Below are 25,537 nucleotides of genomic sequence, written 5' to 3'. Positions count from 1 at the left end.
GCCAACAAGTTTTAAAACATCTCATCAGCTTGTCACCAGTGGCATATCACAGAATATTATTATATATAATCATTTCCATGCTATTTCCCAACAGATAAATCAAACATTCCCAGTAGGAGCTGCTACTCTCTCTCGAAGAGGCTTACGGGGTTGGTTTTGTGAACTCAAGTTGTTTCCAAGCAGACATATGAACTGGGTGTCTCGTGTGCGTTTCTAATACAGTTTCCCTGAAAGAGTCTTTTATTCCAGAGTCTACATTCATTCAAACTTCACCTCATCAGTTCTGGGAGGAGAAGGAAAAACAATAAAGAAAAATAAAGGAAACACCACGACGCAAAAACAACACAGCAAATGTAAACTCACACAAGGCATTGAACCGTGAACCAACTATCCTGTTACACTCCATCTATGATCATTCTGGTACTTTCCATTCCCTTTTTCCTAGTAATTGGTGTACTATTAATTACACCCCATCTCCACCTCCTCATCTCCTTGGGCTGTGGCTCCCTCCACGGTTTCACATCTCAAACTGGGCCCTGTTGAAACAGAGAGTGAGGGAGAGAGGGAGGAACGCACAACAGGGCAATGGCAATTATGGTTTCTCCACTAATGTGTATGGTCCCAGCTGGTTCTACTCTCCTTCACTCTGAGAGAGAGAGAGAGAGAGAGAGAGAGAGAGAGAGAGAGAGAGAGAGAGAGAGAGAGAGAGAGAGAGAGAGAGAGAGAGAGAGAGAGAGAGAGAGAGAGAGAGAGAGAGAGAGAGAGAGAGAGAGAGAGAGAGAGAGAGAGAGAGAGAGAGAGAGAGAGACGGCCTTGCTCGGTTGTCAGCTCCCACCAATCAACTACACCAAAGCTCACGGAGAACGTGCCTTGGCAGCGCTCATCAGCAGGCCTGGAGGCTAGCGTGTTAGCCTGGTGATAGCATCCTCCGTTTGGTTGGTGCATGTGGTGACTGCCGGCCCTCTGGCTCCGCCCTCATTCCTGGTGGTTTATTCATCCTGCTTTATGAATATAACCTCGTCTAATTGGACGCCGTGACCCAGCAGCATAGGCGCCTCGCCACAGATTTGTGAGGTCACAGACGCTGGAGTCTCCGGAGCAACCGACATGCACAACACACACACACGCGGTCGGACGCATGCACACACACACACACACACACACACACACACAGACACACACAACATGGTCATGGGGGAAGATCGACTTGGAGTAAGAAAGCATGGAAATAAGAAGACACGATTACCCAAATACAGTCATTAAGGAGGAACTGTGTTTCAGTCTGTCAGGATGATTAATGAGCGAAAGCCAATCCAAGAGCTATGCTGTTGTTTAGTCTAACCAGAGGACCTGTTCCCGCTACACCAGGGTGACCTATAGCAGGCCTATAGTCTGTGTCCATGTTACAATGAGCACCTTCTGAGCTCAAATCCTTCGCTCTGACACTTAAACACGTCTCTCTTTGAGGGAGTAGCGTAGTAGAGTCGTTGAAGTACGTTAAATAAACTGTGAACTAAATGGTAAGCTTCAAAAACCACAACCAGATAGGTTTTTAAAAAAACATAATGGCTGTGGGAATGACTAAACTAACATTGGCACGCTTTACTTGTGTTTATTTATATAACTACATTATACATTGTGATCTCGATAACTATTTTCATTGTGAACCTCATGAGATATATTCGTAACTCTTTTAATTTTGTTAAAACTAATATCATGGTAATATATCATCATCTTGCACTCATTCTGTCTCACTACCATGTGAATCAGAAGAAGAGAGGACTCCTCTACGTCCCCACGCCACTCTTTACACTCGTTGTATGGCATGGTAACATCCTTCATTCAGTCGTTATGACACGCCATCTGCAGATCTGTGCAATGATTCAAACTCTGTAGGAATGGGTTGTAAAAACCGAGACTTAAGTCACCAGGACCTCAGTCACAGCATGTGAGCGACGACAAAGTGTGGGGATAACTTCCTGGGTGAGGGGCCGCAGCGCGGGGGCCAATGCAGGGGGGGGGGCCCCGATAACAGCACAACATGACTGACATTAACACTGAGGGGCCTGGACAGATAAGGGCCGCCGGCGTGGGCACGGGGGGGTCCGGGGTAGGTGTCGGGGTCAACACATGTCCGGTGTCGTTTGAATGAGGGCCCCGGCAGCTGGCTGTATCAGGGGCCGCGGCCTGCTGCTCTGCATGTCAGGCTGTGATTAATGACTCGCCGGGCCCCTGCTCTGTACTTCAAAACAACACCCGAGAAATTACCTCGAGCAGAGCCCAGCACCGCTTATATATATAGACACACACGCATAGGCACACATGCACACACACACACACACACACACACACACACACACACACAAACGCGCACAAATGCACTCAGACACAAACACACACCCACACACACACACACACACACACACACAAATAGACGCACACACACACACACACACACACACACACACACATACGCTTACACACACACACACACATACACGCACACACCATTTACATTTTAATTTATTCCATGTCCTTCTTCATTATTTGTTCAAATGCATATATCACTCCCATACATTCATACTCTGAATATATTTTAAGGCAAGAAATAATAATCTATTATTTCAGATTGCTGTTTGAAAAACGGTATAGTCTCTACACAGTGTGCCTGGATAATGTCTCTCCTGCTCTCTCCCTTTCTCTGCCTCTCTCTCTCTGAATACTGGTTCCCAGCTTGTCAAGCAGCTGTCGCAGAATGATTTATGACCACTAGACTCGGACCTGTCTTCGCTGCCATCTCAGTATTGTTACAACTGACAGCTAATGAGGTCGGACATGCTTTCAAGCAGAGCACTTAACAGGACTTCAGTCCTACACCCTGCCAGCAAGAATCTTTCTCTGTCACCCTCTCTCTGTTTCCTTCTCTCTGTTTCCTTCTCTCCCCATCTGTCTCTCTCACTGTCTCTCGCTCTCTCTCTCTCTCTCTCTCTCTCCCTCTTTACGTCTTCAACACCATTCTTCATCGTCTCTCCCTCACCTCAATCCTTTCGAATGTGTGTCGGTATTCCGAGTCAATCCACAGAGACGAGCCGGTCCCATGCAGAGGACTTTCTTCTGCAGAGTGGGAGACAGAATGCTTTTGGTTCGGCATCCCGGCTTAGATACTAATTTCAATCCCTGCTTTATTGTGGTGGCATGGATAGAAAGACTGAATCCTTCATTGCATTCATTATCTTATTGCAGGAGGTTCATAGTCATAGACTGGATGAAATAAAGGTTGATTATCCTTGTGTGATATCCACCTGTAGCCTATTTCATCGCCATACAATCAGGCGACCTCAGTCTTAGCATGTCTCTGATTCTCCTATAGAGCAGATCGTGGTGGTCCCTGACTCCCTCTCTCTCCCCCGCTCCCTCTCTTTCTTATTCTGTGGCTGCCTTCCACTCCCCCTGAATGAGAAGGCAGTATAATCACTAACAGAGTCGCTGGCAGCTCTCCCACCTCTAACCTTAGTCCCTTGTCAGCTATGATTAATGGCAGGCTCCCTCGCTAGAGCTTGCATTGCGCCGACTCCGCCATTGTTCCCTGGATACTTAATGATCTTTGACAAGTTTACTACCACCCCCCCCCCCCCCCCAACACACACACACACACACACACACACACACACACACACACACACACACACACACACACACACACACACACACACACACACACACACACACACACACACACACACACACACACACACACACAGTCTTCTTACTTTTACTTTTCCACTAAGAGAGAGAGAGAGAGAGAGAGAGAGAGAGAGAGAGAGAGAGAGAGAGAGAGAGAGGATATACTGATAGCAGCAGATGTGTTTTGTTGTTGTTGCATATGGTTTGTACGTTTACTTCAAAATCAAAATAGATTATGATCATTATTCATGATCCACTGGGAAAATGTGTCCATCTACAAAATATAAGATTCCGCTTGAATAAACATAATTTTGTGTTTTAGATTATCTCCTTTACCTTTTTCCTTTTTTTTAATTGATATTATTTGACAGTGATATAGAAAGGTAAAACACAGGTGACGGTTTGTTGCGTAGGGTGTTACCTCCTATATGACCCGAGTTTCACAGACTTTCCTAACAATGCTTAAATATGTAAAGAGCCTTGCCGTCAATCAGAACCCTTATTTAGCTATAACTGAAGCTACAACTCAAGCCACTAGAGGCTCAGTGCAGGTTAATGTGTGTACGGAGAACGTATCAGTGATGGACAAATGCTATGACGGTGCTGCCTCCTGCTGGCGATGGCAGGCTCAGGTTGAGATATATTTTGTGGTTTGTCTGTGTGCGTGCGCGCGAATGCGTGTGCGTGTTTGTGTGCAAGTCGGAGCAACTTTTTATTTTTTACTGTTTCCCTAGAACACGGAAATATGTGAAGTAAAAAAAAAAGCAAACCTTTTGCAGAGGCCAACGTGTGTCTACGTCGGAACGTCTGATATCAGGTTCCCTAGCTCAGCGATTCCCAACCCCCGTTAGAACCGGTTCTTGAAATATTTCCAGGAAGATATTTTTAAATAATAATAATATTTGTTTGTTGTTATATTCTATAACTTAGGCTAAACGTTATTTGCTCTAACACATAGACATAACATATATCAATATATGCAACTAAACCAGCTGTAAATCAAGCAATGTAAATGCACACACAATTTTTTGTTTATTTAAGTCTCAGGAGACATTTCTTGTGTTTCTCTTCTAGAAAATGCATTGTTTTACACTGCCCTCCACATTTTTTTTATGAATATGCCGGTCCTCGTAACAAAAAATCTTGGGAACCCCTGCTCTAGATGCAACCAGTGGTTCTGCGCACAGATCCTAGTTTTCCTCGGGTTCGTTCCTCCCCTTTCCCGGCTCCACCTCTCAGGAGGTTACTGCCCACTGCTCGTGCTCGACCTTCCCAAAGCTCCGATTTGAACGGCTTCCCGTCCTCATCCCATGCATTTTATCTAACAAAGCAGTACCCCACTAAACGGTTCCGATGGTCGAACCCCCGGAAAGACTCCTCTCCCCGGTACCGACTGCCGAGCAACTTTCTCACGCCGGAAAGTTAGTCCGAAAAGACTCTCGGCGGATCCCATCGACGTAAGTAGAGGAACACACTGGGCCCAATGGGTTTCTCTCCGACTTTTCTGCAGACAACGAATCAACACATCGCACGACATTCTTCTGCGGGATGTTTTCATTTACAATTTGAATGCCACAACTAGAGGTTTTAAAGGGCTCCAATGCTGTCTTGTCCCTGGACAAGGAGCCGATATCGATGCATGGGGCGATTGTTGTGAATCCTCTGAAATGTGTATAACCGCTTATTACACCGTTGTTATACATCAAGCTGCTCCTGAGGCTGGATGGGGTTTACTCACACGCAGGCCAACTCATTCCTTTTGCATATTTAAACACGATGATCAAAACGTTGTGCTTGGATGTGCGCAATCAATGCTCTGTTAATTTGTGCAGACCGGAGTTGGACAATGGTAGCGAGGACAAGCCCTGCGGAGGTGGAAGGTCAGCTGGAAGTCTGCTACCAACTATGGACTCAGAGATGGATCCCCCGGAGAGCAGGAAGAAACAGCCACTCACCAGGTGACCTAAAGACACACAGCAGACAAAAGCTGTTTCTGGCTTCCGCTGCTCCAGGCTAACAGTGTTCATGGTGAATGGACCACTTTTATAAAGCGCATTTCCAATCTGGGTCCACCCAAAGCGCTGTACAATATTTCACCCATTTATAATCATTCACCCATTCATACACACATTCACACATTGCAACAGTTGAAACTATTAGAAAGTGTTACAAAACTCTGGTATGTGTGTAGTGTAGTGTCACTTGGGTCGGAGTGAGAGAGAGCTGGTTAAAGGTTGGATTTCTCTACCAGCCTGGTGCCACTCCATCCGTTGAGTTAGCTAGGACGATTTTACATTGAATTTACATGCAAGTTAGCCCTGAACTCAACCACATCGACCCACCCACCCACCACACTCTCCTCTTGTATTAGCCGTTTGGTTGGTTTGGTTTTACTTTTCGATTGTTTCGTAGGATATGATGATTGTTTTCCTTTGGTCGTAATAGTTAAATGAATAACAATGCTTTGTGAATTAATTTTCCTAATTCAAATATAAGTTATTTTTTGCTATGCTGGCCTTCAGATCAGATGCTGCGTGCGTCACCTGAGCGTGACCTATTTTTTCCCTCACTCTTGAACGCGTTCAAGCGAACATTATAGACAGAGCCGAGGCCTCCAGGACCCCCCTCTCAGGGCAGCATTTACCACTCCATCCACTTCAGTATAAACTGAATTCTTACCTGTGTTCAGAGATGCTTCTTGAACCACCTCGAGAATGCAAGCTTGTTTACCTTGTGTCTCTGAATAGACCACGTGTTGAACATCTACCTCTCCGAGTCATACCTAGCCCGAAACAACAATACCACAAAGGATCTAATATTCTTTCCGTCAATACCTGTTGAATAACCAATATCTTTCTAACAAAACAAAAAACACTTTCAAACAAGGCCTACATCAACTGCGATTGATAGGCATGACGGTAGCCAGGTCGCCAAATGTTGACCGATGAACCTATGTTGTATGTTATACAGACGCAACAATGCAAGACTGTGCAACGGCAAATTCTTTCTCCCTATGCTATACCATCTTAAACATTAAGAACAACACAAAAGCTTCTCTCCCAACAGCGCCATTTCAGCAGACTTATTTGAGCAGGAAGAGTTTTTGAAGACAAGTGAAATTAGAATAGCGACCACAGAGTTCACATTAACTTGTCAGGTGTGGATGTCAGTGTACACTTCCATGTGATGGTTCCTTGTTACACTTCTCAAAAAACTCTTCAGGTCTGTATTAGTCACTTTTCACAAATGCTTATTCCTTATAAGAATTTATTTTTTCTTCATTCCTGAAGAGTTAGACAGGAAATATCGCTAAAAATATCTATGTTTTAATGAATAAAATAAGAGGCTCTGAATAGATATCTCTGCTCCTCGAGGTGTTGCTCAACACATGAATGAAGGAAACTTAAGCGGAAGTTAACTAACCAAAAACGAATAACTAAAAATCTCAGTTTGGATCATAAATAAAGACCGTAATTATCGGTATCGCAGGCCATGTATCGCATATCATATCGTGAGGTACCCTGTGATTCCCTACCCTAATACAAATTACTGTATCATGAATAATGTGTCAACTATCAAACAATAAGTGCATGAATTAGTAAGGACTTTACTTTAATAATGACTACATTCAACACCACAGACCTCTATCATCGATTCATTTATTGAATACAGTTGAATTCATAACTTAATACACTTAATAATAATAATAATACATAGGTTTTATATAGCGCTTTTCTCGGTACCCAAAGACGCTTTCACTTGACCCCCCTCCAGCGGACCTAGTGAGTGTGTAGCTCACTGATCGGTTTATTAGTTCATAGTCCAAGATCGTAATGATGTGGTGAGAAACGTTACATTAGCCACACCAATTCCTGTTTGCTGTCTTCTTTATTTGTTACTTATGCACTACTGTTCAAAAGTTTGTGGGTCACCCAGACAATTTCCTGTTTTCCAAGAAAACTCTCACTTTTCTTCGACAGTTTTCATCTGGGCTAACATAATTGCACAAGGGTTTTCTAATCATCAATTAACCCTTTAACACAATGAGCTAAACAATGTACCATTAGAACACAGGAGTGATGGTGGCTGGAAATGGGCCTCTGTACACCTATGTAGACATCCCAGAAATAATCTGCCGCTTCCACCCAGAATAGTCATTTACCACATTAACAATTTCCAGACTGTATTTCTTATCAATTTAATGTTATCTTCATTGAAAAAATTAGTGCTTTTCTAAGGACATTTCTAAGTTACCCCAAACTTTGAACGGTAACATATATGTGGATGTTCTGGTATGAACGGCGTTAGCCGTGTGTAATAAACCTCCCGCTCTCTCTCTCTCTCTCTCAAGGCCCCGCCCTGTGCCGTGTCCGCCCGCGTTGACCCCGACCGACGGAGACAGGAAGCTGGACAGGAAGAAGAGCCAGCCTGGCCATGTGAGGACACCTGAGTGTTACCTTTGAGTAAGGCATGACCGTACATACGTGAACCGTGCACTTTAAAACCAAACGCTTTTGCTCTGTTTTAATAGATATCAAAGACAAACGTCCAGTATCACAAATTATTCAAGGAGATAAGCAAGGATGAGCTGCTTAAACAAAGTAAGAGGTCGATTCCTATTTTTTGAGGAGTAACATGTCGTTAGTTTATATTTCGTTTGTAATTTGTTCTTCTCAATAACCTTGACTATGTTGTGGTTATGTGTGCCCACAGGCTACACATGTGCGCTACAGAAGGACATTTTGTACCAGGGGAAAATGTTTGTCTCAGACAACTGGATTTGCTTTCATTCTAAAGTGTTTGGGAGAGACACCAAGGTAATAAAACAAACACATGTGTGGTTTAGGTCTGTGTTGTCAGGATTTATGTATTATTAAATAAATGCTAGTTTGTATAGGTTTATTTATTTATTCATGTATTTTTGGTTTATTGATAGGTAATACAGGGTTATTGTCGTTATTTCTCCAGATTGCCATCCCTGCGCTCGCTGTAGCATTAATCAAAAAGACCAAGACCGCCATCTTAGTCCCCAACGCCATTGTTATTGCTACGTCAACAGAGCGGGTAAGACGGGGCTAATTTGTTTATTCAAGTAAATAATTGATTTCTAAATGCAACTTGTTTACGTCGACTACCTATCCCTGTTTTGTAGCATGTGTTCGTGTCATTCCTTTCACGAGACAACACCTTTAAACTCCTCAAATCCATCAGTGATCACTTGGACGTAAGTAATCTCTTAATGTGTTTTATTTACACAAGGGTTTGTGTCTTTGTCAACACAAAGCCATACTGCAGCAATTGCAGTAATACTAGCCTCCTAACCACTTACTGTGTTTGGGCTCTGTTGCTTTTTGAGATGGCAGTTGGTTGATGTAATTTACAGTGTCTATGCTGCTTCTAGAAAAAGAGAATACTTCTGCTTGTAATTCTTTCCCTCCAATAAGCTGTACAGATGCATGAGAATCAGGAATTTGAAGGCAAAAGTAAAATCAAGTAAAATCCAACAAACTGGAAGGCATTTTATGCGGTGATGACGTTTTTCTTTATGAATTGACTGTTGATACAGAAGCACCTATTGTCCTCTTTTTGCGTGTCTCCATAGTGCAGGGCAGAGTAAATGACTTACATTGTGCAAAGCGTGAACTCTCGGCGTATGTCTACATGCAGATCTGCCTTTGTTTGTTGGCGTGTAACCAACGCCGCTGTCTCCTCAAACATAGGTGGGGAACACAGGAAGTAGCCCCATCACTTCCTCCTGCGAGAACAGCTTCAGCGTGGAGGCGCCGGCATCACTTCCTCACGTCAGTAGGGCCCCACCACAGACCACACTTCTCACTGAGCTCAAGCTACAAAGCCCCTGTTTTTACACATATAAATATCTACATGCATCGAGAAAGAGTGTTTGTTCCCATTGTGTTGCTGTATGGAAGCCCTGTTGGTTTTCATCATTGGCTGTTTCCTAATATTGTCCATTGTAGGACCTCTGCAGAAACTTCTCTGACCTAGATAGTGGATTGCGCCACAGAAGACAAGACCTACTGGAGTCGAGCAGTTCCGGATCACAGACACCCGACTATGAGAAAATGGCCGGTGTGTAAGGGACCTTTGACATTTTGTTGTAGGGCTGCGTAACCACAATACCGTTTCCACCACATGATCCTCCTGATCGTGTGTTGACACTACACATAAGGGGCGGGTTAGTTGGTTAAAGTAAACACATGGATCTACATTTAGTCATTTGTGTTTCCTGTTAGACTTTGACGGCATGCCAGAGACCTTTCTGAACGTGGGGAAGAATGGAGAGGTGTCTGTGCACGCAGACATCCATCTGCAGTCACCCGCGCCCAAACACCCGCTGCAGAACGGTAACACAAGCTCAGATTCCTTCAGAGGGGAGAACATACAAAATGCTTTGTCTTCTGTGGGTTCTGTGTGAGGGTTTAGTGATTAAGGCAATAGAAAGTGAGAACAAGCCAATATAAAAAAGATGACACCACTACATTGTTAGTCGAGTTTAAGTCATCAAATATATATATATATATCATAACCACATTTTACTTTTTGTCTAAATTTTACCCTGTATTTTACATGCAGGGCCAACCAAACCAGCCCTGGAGTCAAACCACAGAGGAAAGCCACAGCCCCCATCCCTCAACACAATCCTTCTTATCTATTTGTTCTTGTAAGTAATGTTTGTATTACATGCATCCGCGTTATGCTACAGGACAACACACTGATCACACCATCGTAAGTCTCTCCAGGCAGGACTGGGAACAATGGTAACATGGCACCTCTATCTTCAAATACACATCACGTCACATGTTGTTAGGCAATATGGGCGAGCTGACCTGGAGAAGTGATGTTAGTAACAGACGCTTCAGTGGAGCCAGGAGTCACGGAGTGGGTTGATTGCACACCGGTATTGTCTTTTAAAGTGCTATAACAGGTTTTTCTGGGAAAGATTTCCGATTGACATGCTATACTGTCTTTCAATTCTGGGCATGTTCTGACACGTTTGAAATAAGGGGGGTTGTCTGATCTGTCCTGGATATTAATACACTGTTGTGTTTATCTGTGGCTCTTTGTGTGTTTGTGTCCCCACAGAGTTAGTGTTCTGGTCCTGTCCTCGTGTTACATGGCCTTCAAGATCGTGGTTCTGGAACATCGCTTGAACTCCTTGGTTTCTGTGGGAGAGTAAGTACCTCAGTACCCCATGAGTAAGACACCCACTTTTATGAGGAGTTCAAAGAAAAAAAATAAAATATAATCCAAGCTGTTTGTATCGATAACATTTGATCAACAAAGAACTACTGATACAATAAGTAGTGTAGGGACACCCTGCACTGCATCACAGAGCTAGTGGCATCACCCCTATCCCCTCAGTGTTATGGATCCACAGTCTGTATTAGGGCTTTGACTTTTGCCCAAAAATCATATTCAAAGTTTGTTTGTTTATTAATATTAATATTCGAATATATTCAAATATTTATTAATAATATTTTGACCATTAAATGCCTTCAGTAAGACTGGTTTGTTTACCGGCGTTGCTATGGTTAATGGTCTTGCGTGTTCCAACGGTTTATTAGGTTTCGAATAAATCGCTGTCTAATCAATACTCAATTCACTGCCTCTTCCGTGGTCATTACAATATTATGAATAGACTGCATCGGGTTCTTCGACGTCTCTCCCTCTTGGCTTGCCCATAACAGGTTAGAATATTAAGGACTGCCTAATATTCGTTCGAATTTTGATTTATTTTTTGATATGCGAATTATATTCAAATAACAAAGTTAGGAGTCAAAGCCCTAGTCTGTATACGTCCTTTTGGATACAACCATCAGCTAAATTAAACATACTCCTAATCAGACCCTTTAGCCCCAGCAGATGACCTCTACCAAACAGCTGTGTGTGGATGTTAACCCAGGTCCCTCTTTGTGTTCCAGAAGCGCGGCAAGCCACCAGTCTCAGGAGGGTTTTAATGCGGAGGTCTATAAAGAGCTGACCTCCAATCTGCTTAAATTAGAAAAGGTTTGTTCAACCGTCAACTTTACCATCTATTTTATTTGGTCTTAGTGTAAATCACGTTTATGCAAAGCATCTTACAATACTTAATGCTACTTACCTCTGTAGATAAAAGGGCTAACCATTCCTTCAAGGAGGACTCCTCTTTCTGCGTTTTCTTCGGCGCATAAACAGAGTTTTTCCTTGGTTGGTTATAATAAAGTTGACTTGACTTTTGCATATTTCCATCCGTGTAGATTCAGAAGAACCTCCTGAAGCTTCTTGGAGAGACATGACTGAGTGTGTGGTGCCACCTTGGAAGAACACCTTCTAGTTCAACATTTCAGAAGATCTTTTCATAAATAATTGACAGTTATCTTCAATAGAGATATTTCAGACATGTGTCTGAACTATATTTGTGCAATACATGTATATTTACTCTTTCTACTCAGGGTTTTGTTTTTCTATTTTTCACTTTGTTGTGTAATTTGAATACATGGAAATCAAAGCTTAGCACTAGTGACATAGTGTGTAGGCCTATGTAGCATTTTAGCTTTCAAAGGCACGACGAATTAGACATTTCAATGTTTTATCAACGTTATATCACATGTGCTGTATATGTTCCCTGTCCAACAGGATTTATCAGTAAATTGTATTTATAACTCAAACTTGTCGCTGGCAATTATTTTGAACCTTTGTGATCTGTGCTTTATTGTGGTCTCTTTTCTTCTAACCAAGGTTTCAGTTTGTGTTGGTTATGAATTGCTATAGGTGTCTGATTTGAGTACAGTTGGATACAGACATCCAATGTCTTAATACTTATACTACATTTATGAATTTTAAATATATTATATAAACTATCATCTGATTCATGACTAGGGCAAAACATGTCTGCCTACTGTATGATATCAGGTAGACTAGGGCAAAGGGAAAACAACAGATTAACATCAGATTACCACTAATCCAACAATGAGCATAGTTTCCTAAGAGCTGCTAAACCTTATTTACTACTGCCTCGACATTGGGCCTTCATTTGGCTCAGACCAATAGCTGAACCTCAGGATAAATTCACTTATTAGGCTTAGTTTATATATATATATATATATATATACATACATATATATATATATATATATATATATATATATATATATATATATATATATATATATATATATATATATATATATATATATAGCTGCTTTCTGTTTATTTTCTTAGCCCATTATTTAACCATTTGTTTTCTGCGATCTATTCTCAACCGTTTACAGAACATCCTCTCTCGTCCTCCGGAGGGTCGCGGTTTATCTCCACGCCTCCACATCTCTTCTGCCTATCAACCCGATGCTCAGACCGAGTGCATGACGTAATACACAGTCTGAAAGTGCAATGGCGATATTGGACAATAGTCATCGCGTTTGGATACCACATCTGTATCATGTGGCTCACGTTGACAAACACACATGGATTACTTCTACTAAATGAACGATGCTCTTGATGCAGGCTTGATGATCTACAGCCGGAGATTTTGCAGCGAGGGAAAAAAACATTGTACTGTTCCTCCGTTAGTGATGACAGTGTATGCTGATCGCCGGTGAGTTTAAAGTCAAGTAATGATCGCAATGCCGTGGTAAACATTTGTTATCTATTATTGTCTTGTGTTCGAAAGTCGGACTGTGCGTCTGTCCGAGGGGCGTGGCTGCAGGTTGGGTACCACTCCAGACCGATAGCTTAGCAACAGAGGCAAGAGGAAGAGACAATGGTTTGGCCATTTGTCGGCGGCGTACATTTTCCATGAAGTAGGCCATAGTAGAAGCCGTGTGAGCTGAGATAAGCCAGGTCAGAGATGATGTCATGTACACCACAAGGCACCGTGGAAGCGAAGACTGGATCCTCGAAATGTAAACAAAGGGATGCGGGCCTCCCAGCTGGCCTGTGATGAACAGGCTTTCCAAACGTCAGCGATCGCTTGTGAAATCCGATTTGAAACTGAGAGGGTTATTTCTGAGGTAAGGTTGTTATCACGATATTTGGAATTCACTGTCCAAGGAATACCATACAATTGTTTCTTTTCGCTTAACTTTAGCTTCAGGAGGGTGATACTCAAGGGATAATTTGACCACAAAGCACCTTTTTAATGCTAAATAATTAAACATTTCTCGTAGAACATTTTTCTCTCCTAAGTGTGACCTCCTATGCCCCTTCCCTGCCAGGTGTGACGTGTGAACAGACACTATGGCCACGCAGGAACCGTCCCCCCCCTCGTCGATGGAGAACAACAAGCCAGGCTTTCCCAGGAAGATCCTGGCCAACAAGCTAGAAGACAAGCACCTCTGCAACTGTTGTCACAACATCCTCAGACGCCCCTACCAAGCCCAGTGTGGACATCGCTTCTGCTCCTATTGTTTCAATAGGACTGTCAGGTAACACGTGGGTTCATTGTGTTTTCAGGCTGTGTGTTTTTTGGATGAATTGTATTAATGTACATTAATTAATTAATGTATGTTTTATAAATAATGTGTTTTGGTCGGCAGCAATGGACCTCAGAAATGCAACGCTTGCATTAAAGAAGAGATTTTTGAAGAGCCTACATCCATTTTGAAGCAAGGATGTGTGAGTACAAGTCATGTTACTGTTTACTCCGTTCAGTCATTGTGCGTTAAAACTAGACTGCATATAATGATACACATACTGATATAAAGAACAGTTAGGCCTACGACATGTGTTTGTGATGCTTACGAGAACGAAAAAACGGTTGCTTGTATTTTTGGGGTGGATATTTTTGTTGCTCTTCAATTGGATAGCCCTCGTCTTCAACCTTAAATAGACGGCCTTTAGCAATAGAAACGGAACTTTAATGCCACAGAATTACATTGTTCAACCATATTTGAACAAAGCCGATTCCCTTTCTTCTTAATGCACTTAGAAGGCCAGAATAGTGGAGAGCGAGAGAGAGGGGGACACGAGAGAGAGAGAGAGAGAGAGAGAGAGAGAGAGAGAGAGAGAGAGAGAGAGAGAGAGAGAGAGAGAGAGAGAGAGAGAGAGAGAGAGAGACAGAAAGAGGGGGACACAAGAGAGAGAGAGAGAGAGAGAGAGAGAGAGAGAGAGAGAGAGAGAGAGAGAGAGAGAGGGTGTAAAAAGAGTAATTAAACATTATTTATTCCTTCAAGCAGAGAGAGAGAGAGACTTAGAAAATATACAACCCCTAAAATCGCTCAAACCTCCTGGTCTCGGACCAGATATTATCACAGTGTTTCATTCCCTAATAGCTGATGGATGGCTTTTGTTGTTCTTTATTTGCAGGCTTTTCCTGACAATGCTGCTCGGCGAGAGGTTGAAAACCTGTCAGCGGTCTGCATCCACGAGAGCTGCACCTGGACCGGCAGCATCAAGGAGTATGAGGTGGGCTGTCTGTCAAGATGTTATGGTGTGTGTGTGTGTGTGTGTGTGTGTGTGTGTGTGTGTGTGTGTGTGTGTGTGTGTGTGTGTGTGTGTGTGTGTGTGTGTGTGTGTGTGTGTGTGTGTGTGTGTGTGTGTGTGTGTGTGTGTGTGTTTTGCCTATGCCAACACGTTTCTAAGTGTGTTATCGGCCTGCATGTGTTGTGCAGGTGAACCACGAAGGGAAGTGTGAGTTCATGATCATCCCGTGTCCGTCCTGTAAAGAGAGGGTCCGTCTCAGCGAGCAGGAGCGCCACAGCGAGCGAGAGTGTCCCGAGAGAACGCTGAACTGCAAGTACTGCAAGGAGCCCTTCCACTTCAAAAACATAAAGGTCTCACATGGATCCTCAGAACTAAAGTGGACCCCCACGTTTCAATCGAGATCAATATTAAGATATGTCGGTCCATCGATGTTAAATACAGATTCTGTTGCCTTTTTATCTTAGGCACATGATGAAATATGCCCAAAGTACCCGATGATCTGCGAAGGATGTGCCAAGAAGAAAATCCCCCGGGAAAAAGTAATGTCTCCGTTTCCTCATTTACAGAGAAAATGTATAGTAGCAGACTGGAACAGCCTTCCTGATAGTCTAACCACAACATGGCTTCTCTTTTCCTTTCTGTAGTACGTTGACCATATCAAGTTCTGCAGCAAATTCAGGACTCCATGTCGATTTCATGTCGTAGGCTGTGATATGTCCGTAAGTATTTCCAATAGTAGGTCAGAATCTATCACTGACTAGATTACAGATGCAAACACATGAATCTGTGTGTGTCCATTGCTGCCACCTGTCCTTCACCTGTTGACTTCCATGATGTTGTTCTCGCGGAGGTGGAGAAGGAGAAGATCCACGACCACGAGCGCGCCTGTGCCTACGAGCACCTCAACCTGCTGCTGCATTACATCATGGGCATGAAGGTGAGCATGGAGGGCCTCCAGCCGCAGGGGCTGGAGCTGGCCGGACACAAGCTGGTGGAGCTCCACCAGTCCCTCCGGGAGCTGGAGGCCAGAGTCTCCCTGCTCAGCCACACCCCGTCTGGGCCTCCCGTGCAGGGGGCTGCCTCGTCCTCTTCCTCGTCCTCCTCCGGCGCCGCCGCCGCCGCCTCCTCATCCGCCTGCAGCTCAGGAGCTCTGGCCTCCGCCTCCGCCCCGCCGCCCCACCTCTCCTCCGCCCTGGCCCCCGTCCTCACGGTGTCCACCTCCTTCACCCCACTGCCCAGCTCGGTGGGCGCGGCCCTGGAGCTGCAGCTGCACAGCGAGAAGACCAAGGTGGCGGAGCTGGGCCGCCGCTGCATTGACCTGGAGGTGAAGGCGGGCACCTTCGAGAACGTGGTGTGTGTCCTGAACCGGGAGGTGGAGCGCTTCGCCACCACCATGGAGGCCAGCAACCGGCAGCACCGGCTGGACCAGGACAAGATCGAGGCCCTGAGCAATAAGGTATATATATTAGGGGTGGGAATCACAGGGTACCTCACGATTCGATACGCCCGCGATACCGATAATATCGCGATTCAGCGATTCTGAGCAGGGAAATCTGATTAGAGCGCCTTAAATATTGATATCTGGGGCGATAATTCCTGTCTAACTTTCAGGATTAAAGCATAGGAATGCTACTTTAATTCTTACATTTATTTTTTATTTTTTAAATACAAAAACATTATGTCAATATTCGATTCTCGTATCACACGAAGAAAGACGATTTATCGCATAGATATTTTGTCCCACCCCTATATGTATGTATGTATGTATGTATGTATGTATGTATGTATGTATGTATGTATGTATGTATGTATGTATGTATGTATGTATGTATGTATGTATGTATGTATGTATGTATGTATTGTATGTATGTATGTATGTATGTATGTATGTATTTATGTATGTATATATACTGTATATGTGTGTCTGTGTGTGTGTGTGTGTGTGTGTGTGTGTGTGTGTGTGTGATATATATGTGTGTGTATATGTGTATTTGTTTATATATATGTATATATATACATATATATACATATATATATTAGGGGTGTAACGGTACATTGAAGTCACGGTTCGGTTCATACCTCACCATCACGGTTCGGTACGAGTTGGGCAATTCTTTTTTATTGTGTATGTCTCAGGTTGTACCACCTAGTGTCATACAATCTCTCCCCTGAGATAGCTGCAACAGCCTGAACGGTGTAATCTAAGATGTAAACAATAAGTACCCCACATGGTGAATAAAAAGACACCATGTGAAGTAATTTTTTTGGGCAAGTAGCCGTGTAATAAGCGGGATAATGTATAGAAAATAAGGAGCTTACGAAGGAGCTGAAGGATCTTACGAAAATAAGCTCCTTCAGGGCGAAGCAAGACACCTCCGCTGCACGTCGGTGTCCTGTTCGACCTGTCGGGGCTTATTTTTCCTGATAATGACCGGCGTTCTACACATTATCCCTTGCATATATATAGGTGATTCACAGACTCATTGAATGCAACGTGCAACGGCTATATTGAATGCAACATGCAACGGCTATATTGATACTTTATCAGGGAACGCCGCATGGAAGACTCATGATATCACAACTGACGTCCCAAAGATTTCGTAAGGGCTTTTAACCGGTGGTAAATTAGGGGCCCTTAACACACATATTAGCTACAGTCGTACGTCGGCGTTCTCATCGTCTGGCCTGGTGTCGTGTCTCAGGTCCGTCAGCTGGAGCGGACGGTGGGCCTGAAGGACCTCACCGTGGCCGAGATCGAGGGTCGACTCCGAGAGATGGCCGCCACCACCTTCGACGGCGTCTTTGTCTGGAGGATCTCAGACTTCACCAAGAAGAGACAGGATGCCATCGCGGGTCGCGCCCCCGCCATGTTCTCCCCTGGTAACCCTGACAAAACCCTGTGTTCCTTTTGGATTAAAGGGGTGATATCATGCGACTTTTCCCTTTGCTTTAGACTGTTTAATGACGTATGCATACATGCTTTACGTCTGCTATGCTACAAAAATCTAAGTCTGAGCCACGGGGAGTATTCGCACCCATCGAGAACTCAATATAGAATAATAATGGGTAAAAAAGCTTGATACGGGATCTTAAAGATGAGTGAGTTTCAAGCTAAGAGGTCATTTTGTTAAGCCTTCCCCCCCTTCTGCCTCTTCTACTCTACAGCGTTCTACACCAGTAAGTACGGCTACAAGATGTGTCTGCGTATCTACCTGAACGGCGATGGGACCGGCCGCAGCAGCCACCTTTCCCTGTTCTTTGTGGTGATGAGAGGCCTGAGCGACGCGCTGCTCAAGTGGCCTTTCAACCAGAAGGTGAGACGCCGCTAGGCTAGCGTTAGCACTGGGACTAATTGCTGGATCAAAGAGTGTTAGAGAAAGACTTGGCCTGAAGTAGTGACAGAGAATAATGCATAGACCACGCCTATCCAAAAGGAGGAAACCTGACACATTTACAGTTAAACATAATTTACATTTGCCCTTTGGATACGGCCAGTCTGGAAAAGTTTTAAACAGGAAGTAGTAGACCTTTCTTATCTTCCCCCATTTCAAAAAGAGAATGTGGGGCCGACCCCCCCCTGTAACGGATGACCTCCCCCCTCTCCCCCTACCAGGTGACCCTGATGCTGCTGGACCAGAGCAACAGGGAGCACATCATCGACGCCTTCCGGCCCGACGTCACCTCCTCGTCCTTCCAGCGGCCCGTGAGTGAGATGAACATCGCCAGCGGCTGCCCCCTCTTCTGCCCGCTCGCCAAGCTGGACTCCAAGAACTCCTACATCCGCGACGACACCATCTTCATCAAGGCCATCGTGGACCTCACGGGCCTCTAGGGGCCCCCGGGGCCCTTGTTCCGGTTGTTTCTTGAGGGTTCACACACGTTGTCCGAACGTATGCTGGGCCTGGCGTTGGAAGGGCTTTTATTTTGAAAGGGCCCCCGGGCGTTGATGTTGGGGGGGCAGGATGGTTCCTCAGGGAGAACCGGTTCACCTTACTGTACATTTTCCTGCATTTTCCTGCGTTATCCGTCGCGATGAGGGTGATGGTGAAAAGGCTAGGCTGATCATTGACCGGGTGGGGGGGAGTAGAGCTTAATATAGACATGTCTAGTGGGAGGAACCAATTAGGAGACGGATATAGCATGTTTTTACTTCCTGCTTCGAGAGAACTTAGTCCTCTTGGTGACCGTGGCTTGGTTTGGATTGGCTGATGCAATACAGCCGTGTCTTACATTATATAACAGATACTCATTGGTGTGATGTCATGTAGTTGTAGAGAGGCCGCGGGTTGCTTGTGAGTTAGAGTGTGATGTCATGATAGTGTGAGAGGTGTGAGGCTGCTTCTGAGTTAGGGTGTGATGTCATGATGGTGTGAATGATGTTAGGGTGTTTGTGAGTTAGGGTGTGATGTCATGACTGTGCGAATGTTGTTAGGGTGCTTGTGAGTTAGGGTGTGATGTCATGACTCTGAGAATGTTGTTAGGGTGCTTGTGAGTTAGGGTGTGATATCATGACTGTGTGAATGTTGTTAGGGTGCGTGTGAGTTAGGGTGTGATGTCATGGCGGTGTAGCGAGTCAGCGGGCAGCTTGTGAGTTAGGGCGTGGCGTGCACAATATTTGCTTTTTTTCTTGCCAAACTGGTACTGTCAATATTGTGAGCTTCTTGATGCTACTGTTGAGTAAATTTGCATAGACAAACGTGGAGTTATGTTATGAATACAATTATAGGCAAATTAATTGCCTCTTTGCGCAAAGTGCATGCAGCTATATTTAATTGCCCTTTTTTTTTAACTCATACAAATCTATTTCCTTAATTTCTTTCCACTGAGCGGCGCGAAGCGAACTCCGGGCTTCGAGGTCGCCATCGTTGGTGAAACTCGCCATCCGTAATGGTGGACATTGCCTGCGTGTCGGATCCAGGCATCATAACAACACAACACATACACACATGCATACCGCGCACACACATCCATGTTAAATAGCGTTAGCGTTTGTGTGACCAATAGGGGTTGACGGTTTTGATTGGTGTTTCGGTACATCTGTGGAAGATACAGTGGAGTTATCAGGGAGTCAGGGAAACTTGCCAATCAAGCACCATGTGTGTCCCGCTAGAGTCCGGTCTGGACGAGGGCCCGCATGCAGACCTTCCCACCCACCCCCCCCACCCCCACCCCACCCCTGCACCACGGGGATGTGCCCTTAGAGCCCGTCCCAACACCCCCCTCCCCCCTCCCCCCTCCCCCCGCCACTGGAGGTTCAACACAGATTCCATGAAACTAAAGCAAAATCATTTTTCGTTCCTCGTTTTAATTGATTTTTGCCGTCCATATAAATTGCATATTGTGTTTTTTTTTTTTTGTCTTTCTCTTAAGCTAGAGTACAGATGTGAATCAATCATACAATCATTGTCGTTGTAGGGAACATTGAAAGGAGGCTGAAAGTGTTTGTTGAAGCGTTATTTAACGTAGATGGATGTTTGATGCAGCTCCCCCCTCCCCTCCCCCCAAAAAAGACACCTCATAACCTTGTTTTTATTTTAAATCAAAGTCGACGTACCATTGAATTTGTTAGACAAACCCCACGAATCACAGCGGAAAAAGGCTACAGCTTTATTAAATGTGATATTTTTTTTCCTTTTCTATCCGGAGATATCAGACGCTTTGCATATTTTACGATTGTGCCTCCCGGGAGCTTGCTAGCCCTGGCAGCGAGGCCTCCTCTCGGCCTGTTCTGAAACCACTCTTGGTCTGCATTGAGGCCCCTCTGTGCATGGGAGGCCTCAATTCATGTTCACTATGGAGGTTCACGTCGGTTTGCTTCGTAGGCCCGCGGCGAACACTTTTATTTGTATTAGTTTGGATGGAGATAACCATAGTAATGCTATTATGTTATATCTTGCTCTGCGTCCGTTCTATAGGGATATAAGCAGATGCATATATTTTATATATATATATATATAAATATATATATTCATAACAATTTATAAATATGTATCTTTCATAACATAATGTTGAACTATTCTAAATACTAACATTAGTAAACAGTACGTGTTATAATATTCATAGTATTACTAAATACCTTAATGATTCTATATCTATATACCAATTTTTTGTTTGTCAAGATGGTTTGAACAGGCCAGGACAAAGTCAGGATTATTTGCTTCTCAAATTAGCATATTTTTTTTCTGTTACATTTGGACTATTATGGCACCTTTTCTTGAAGACTTTACGAAGGTCATTATTATATGAACAGTAGCCTACACTGCTTGGAAAAAAGAGGCGGGAAAACAGAGTAAAACGTTGAAGCTAAAATATAGAAGCTAGCTTTGCATAGGCGTAACCCAGAGCTCAGATGATGTTTACGCTGTGGTTGATTTAAGGTTATGATGTTGATTTTACAAACAGTGCTGTAGAAATGGATTCAGATCCACGACATAGGCCTACAGAGCTGGTGTTACTATTATTGTGTGCATGAAATAAGCAGAATAACTTAATTTTTTTTTTAACACGTATTGTATTGTGCCAAAATCAGATGATACCTCCATACTAACAATGTTGTATTGCAAGCTGTAATTTATATTCTATGCTAAGACATGGTGCCAAATATAATAGAAAAGTATGTGTGCGTGTGCTTGGTGTTAGGATGTGTGAGGAACATGTTTTGTGTGCGTGTGCCTGCGCCTGCGTGTTTAGTGTGTGTGTGTGTGTGTGTGTGTGTGTGTGTGTGTGTGTGTGTGTGCGTGTGCGTGTGTGTGTGTGTGTGTGTGCTTGGTGTCTGTGTTTTACATTTCAACTTGATGCATGGGTCAATTATTCAACCACGGACGGAGATTTCGGTATCATTAAATATTTAATATTAAGCTATTCCACTAAATATAGACCCTGTTGAGGTTTTGAATGTAAGCTGTCGTTCCGTGGTTCTTTATTTACTCGCTGATGAAACCGTCAACCACGTCTCTAATGTGATGCAGTTGTGTTTGACAATTGGACTCGTCATTGTGCACTTTGTACTTGTTCCTTCTCCAAACAGGGTAATGTTTTGTGATTTGTACACCTTGAAATCAGAGCCATATACATTCTGATGTCTTTCATTAGTGTACCGTGCTACGAGTACATGCCGTATATGAAATAAAGCTACATTTGTCATCTCGTAGCCTTGTTTGTGTTCACTTGATGTGAAGTGGAGGCCCCCAACTGGCCATCATGTGAAGTTCTACAAGATATCTGAGGAGGGCGCCAAAGATCTCTAATAGAGAGAGTTACAAATTGACTGAAAAATGTTTCTGATGTTTTGCCACAAGTATCTATGGTTTTATTATGGTGATTTAGTTTGGACGATGAAAATTCGACCTATGAAGATAGATGATGCAATCATATTTGACAAACAGTTTTTATGGAGAAAGATATTTCCCCCTACCAAAGGCATTAACAAGCAAATCTAACAAGTGGGACTTGGATATGACTCCCATTGTGCTTCTTCTGCCCTGCTGGATGTGACAGATGAACCGAAAAGTGGAAAGTAAATGCACACTGCAGTATTCCAGAGCAGTCCTTTATTTTCTTTTGTTTTGGGGCAAATCAACCAAAATTGATCCTAAGTGCAAGGAAATATGTCCCTCTGGTCCTGACTGCTTTATTTCCTGGAGATGAACACTGAGCTGGCGTCCAGTTTTCAGTCAGGGGGAGACACCTGAACAAACTGAAATCTTGGTCAGAGATGAAAGGCCGTTTGTTTCTCTGATCCATCCACAGAATAGTTTGTCCATCAATACTTCACGCATGTGAACGCATTGAATCGCTATATGCTCCCTCTTTGACGTCGCGTTATGCCTTGCTTAGGGTTTCCATCCTTTATTTTAAGCATTTATGCAGCAGGTGATGTTATTATCCAAGTCTTGAGACTCTTGCTTTATTTGAAGGGTTTTTATATCCATACATAAAAACATGAGAGTAACGATCGGGGTCTCATAGAGAAAGGGCCACTACTACTCTGGAACCAAACATTGTGCAGAAGTTTCCAGAGACTAAACAGTGTGTGATTTAGGGTTCTGGCTGGTTTTAATAGGCCTATGCGTGAAACCGAAAATGCATGCATGCGATAAGGATCACGTAACACAGACAGGACCTAGTGGCAGGGCCGACGGACTGCGGGGACAAGGGAGACAGTTGTGGGGGGGCCCAAGGCAGAGGGGGGGCCCATGGCAAAAAAAATAAAAATTACCTATCGGCCACGACTTTCTCCCCCCCGTCCCCCCCCCGTCCCCGTCAACAATTGCTCCATACCCCCCCCCCGTCAACAACTTAGCGCAGGGGGGTCCATCAGTACCTACAGTATAGGGGCCCAGGATTTGGTGCAACGGCCCTGCCTAGTGGCATTGTAAAACATTAGCAACCTAAAAACTGGGGTAAGCAGAAACTGTATTTAGATAGTCCACTTCGTAACCTTTGCGTAATCTGTAAGGTCCCGAGCAACTGCCTCTCGTCGATTTTCAAACAAAGCTACTTGTTTGTGTTGCGGGAGCTGGCCGCATCGGACGCCAGATGCTGGGAAAAACAAGCAGTGTCTTACTGTTCAATGAATCCAACTGCACAGAACCTATACTTATCTTTATCCCAAACCTAAACAGATCAGCCATCTCATCCCTAAGCTTAACCATTCAATGGTCTGAATTGTTTATTCCGATTATTTTTGCAAAACATGGATTGCATGACGATGATTCCGTGACTATTTTCCTTTCTCAGCAAGGGATCATTCTTCCCTCTTAAATTTATTTTGAGATGCATATCTACTGTTGTACCAAGCACACACTCAACTCATTCCCCCCATGCAGACGGGCCAGGTTACGAGGTGTCATGCTTTTTGAAGATGCCATTTTGTCTTTGGGGGAAAGTGGTAGCACTGAGACATTTGACCCACCTCAGGGCCCATTGTAGCACAGTAGTGTACCTCCTCCACAGGACACCGCTGAAAGTGTGTCGGATTTAGCGGCATCTACAAGGAGGTTCAGATTGCAACCAAATGTGTTAGGTGACCGTAGGTCAAAGAAACATTAGTTTAAATCACACCAATCACAAACTAGCCTATGGTTAAATCAGTTTAACCAATCACAGTCAAGTATCTCATGGTCATAGCCACCATGGTCACTGTTAATGCAGTGTAGGTCTTGGCGGAGTTGGGTCTCCTTAATAGCCGTTACGTTTCTCCACACACCCATAGTGGTAAACTACATGCATTGCGGTACGTGCATATAGGTTGCTTTTTATTACAGGATGGTGTGCTGTTGTATCGCAACAGTTTTGGTTTGGATACCAACATTTTCCGAAATGTGTCCGCCTACTTTTAGCTATCAAACAAGGAAACAACCTCCAAAACAGACAAACATTGAAGTATTAAAGATTGCATACCAATGTATCATCATCCGCAAACTGCCATTCGCTACACTATTTTACACCAGGATAAAAAATTGTGGGAAACTCCATTAAAATATAATCCTCCAAACAGATGAAGAAGGACTGAGCATGAGGTCGTCTTCTCTGGCTGTATGAGGTGTTAGGGTTAGGTTTAGTTTGTCAAAGAGACGATTTGGCTTCGCAGACACTTACACATCACTATGTGTGGAGCTCCCCCTGGATAGTTGATTTGGATGCTGGCGTCCGAGATAGGGTTAAGCCTCTAGGACCCTTCTAATGACATGGTTTGTTTGGATTTGTAGAGCTCTGTCTTGCCAGCAGGTGATTTGGATGTGAGAGAGGGTTAAGCTTCTCAGACAAAAAGTACAACACAACAGTGTGTGAACATTTCATATACAACATCGCTCATTATAACGCTCCTGCACAACGACTGTGAAACAAAGATGAATCAGAAATTAGTCTAGCCATCGGGATGACATGCTCCCCTCCTTCCTAATACTCTAAAGGTGCGTTCACACCATTTCCGGAGCTCTATAACACATATATATATATATATATATATATATATATATATAAATAATATCATACATATATTATATAATATCAGGGCCAAAAGCTGTGTGCTCCTCCGGATGACAGGGCCTATTATGAATCCTAAACGACTGAGTCGGGTTCAACGTCTCTGGTACTTCCACAACAAGTAAAGACTGGTATGGCGGCTATGGTTGAGAATGTATTGTCGTAAGGAAACTTTGGCGTTCACAAGATGAAGCCCCTCGATCTCACTCAGGCGAACACTTGAAAGCACGGTTAGCCCAAAACGCGTTCTCTCTAGAGCCACCACTACAGAGACGCCCATTCTTATGATACGAAGACACAGTGCTCATTCTTATGATAGGCCTACAAAGACACAGCGCTTCTTATTTTCATGGTAAATGTATGAATTTATTAAAGCATGGATATTATATTCCATCATAGGCCACTGAATTCTACCCACTACATCTTTAATTGAATGTGAATGTGT

At 43.8% G+C, this 25,537-nt stretch overlaps 2 protein-coding genes across 2 annotated transcripts; both read left to right on the top strand.

The window, feature by feature from the left end:
• The first annotated feature begins 4,907 nt into the window (after nt 1-4,907).
• Nucleotides 4,908-12,728, top strand: LOC130381598 (GRAM domain-containing protein 2B-like). Its single transcript, XM_056589272.1, has 14 exons — nt 4,908-5,141; nt 5,517-5,642; nt 8,036-8,120; nt 8,216-8,285; nt 8,398-8,501; nt 8,653-8,748; nt 8,837-8,908; nt 9,405-9,485; nt 9,663-9,774; nt 9,939-10,049; nt 10,279-10,366; nt 10,789-10,878; nt 11,628-11,712; nt 11,943-12,728. The coding sequence occupies exons 1-14, from the start codon at nt 5,038-5,040 to the stop codon at nt 11,979-11,981; spliced, it is 1,263 nt and encodes a 420-aa protein (XP_056445247.1). The 5' UTR covers nt 4,908-5,037; the 3' UTR covers nt 11,982-12,728.
• A 312-nt stretch (nt 12,729-13,040) lies between these two features.
• LOC130381597 (TNF receptor-associated factor 2-like) lies at nt 13,041-19,072 on the top strand. Its single transcript, XM_056589271.1, has 11 exons — nt 13,041-13,694; nt 13,899-14,108; nt 14,220-14,298; nt 14,989-15,087; nt 15,294-15,455; nt 15,570-15,644; nt 15,750-15,824; nt 15,956-16,561; nt 17,808-17,985; nt 18,271-18,419; nt 18,719-19,072. Exons 2-11 carry the CDS (start codon nt 13,921-13,923, stop codon nt 18,935-18,937), a joined length of 1,830 nt encoding a protein of 609 aa, XP_056445246.1. The 5' UTR covers nt 13,041-13,694; nt 13,899-13,920; the 3' UTR covers nt 18,938-19,072.
• The last annotated feature ends 6,465 nt before the right edge of the window (nt 19,073-25,537 follow it).

Source organism: Gadus chalcogrammus, chromosome 4, assembly GCF_026213295.1.
Source record: "Gadus chalcogrammus isolate NIFS_2021 chromosome 4, NIFS_Gcha_1.0, whole genome shotgun sequence".
NCBI classification, from domain to species: domain Eukaryota; kingdom Metazoa; phylum Chordata; class Actinopteri; order Gadiformes; family Gadidae; genus Gadus; species Gadus chalcogrammus.
This window is presented reverse-complemented; position numbering and strand designations above follow the sequence as displayed.

Excerpts from the sequence above, each read along its gene's own strand:
- LOC130381597 (XM_056589271.1), top strand. The coding sequence starts at position 13,921 with ATGGCCACGCAGGAACCGTCCCCCCCCTCGTCGATGGAGAACAACAAG. Across the intron at positions 15,645-15,749 it reads AGAAAATCCCCCGGGAAAAA|TACGTTGACCATATCAAGTT; the intron begins GTAATGTCTCCG and ends TCCTTTCTGTAG. Across the intron at positions 18,420-18,718 it reads AGTGGCCTTTCAACCAGAAG|GTGACCCTGATGCTGCTGGA; the intron begins GTGAGACGCCGC and ends TCCCCCTACCAG.
- LOC130381598 (XM_056589272.1), top strand. The coding sequence starts at position 5,038 with ATGGTCGAACCCCCGGAAAGACTCCTCTCCCCGGTACCGACTGCCGAG. Across the intron at positions 5,643-8,035 it reads AAGAAACAGCCACTCACCAG|GCCCCGCCCTGTGCCGTGTC; the intron begins GTGACCTAAAGA and ends CTCTCTCTCAAG. Across the intron at positions 8,121-8,215 it reads AGAAGAGCCAGCCTGGCCAT|ATATCAAAGACAAACGTCCA; the intron begins GTGAGGACACCT and ends CTGTTTTAATAG.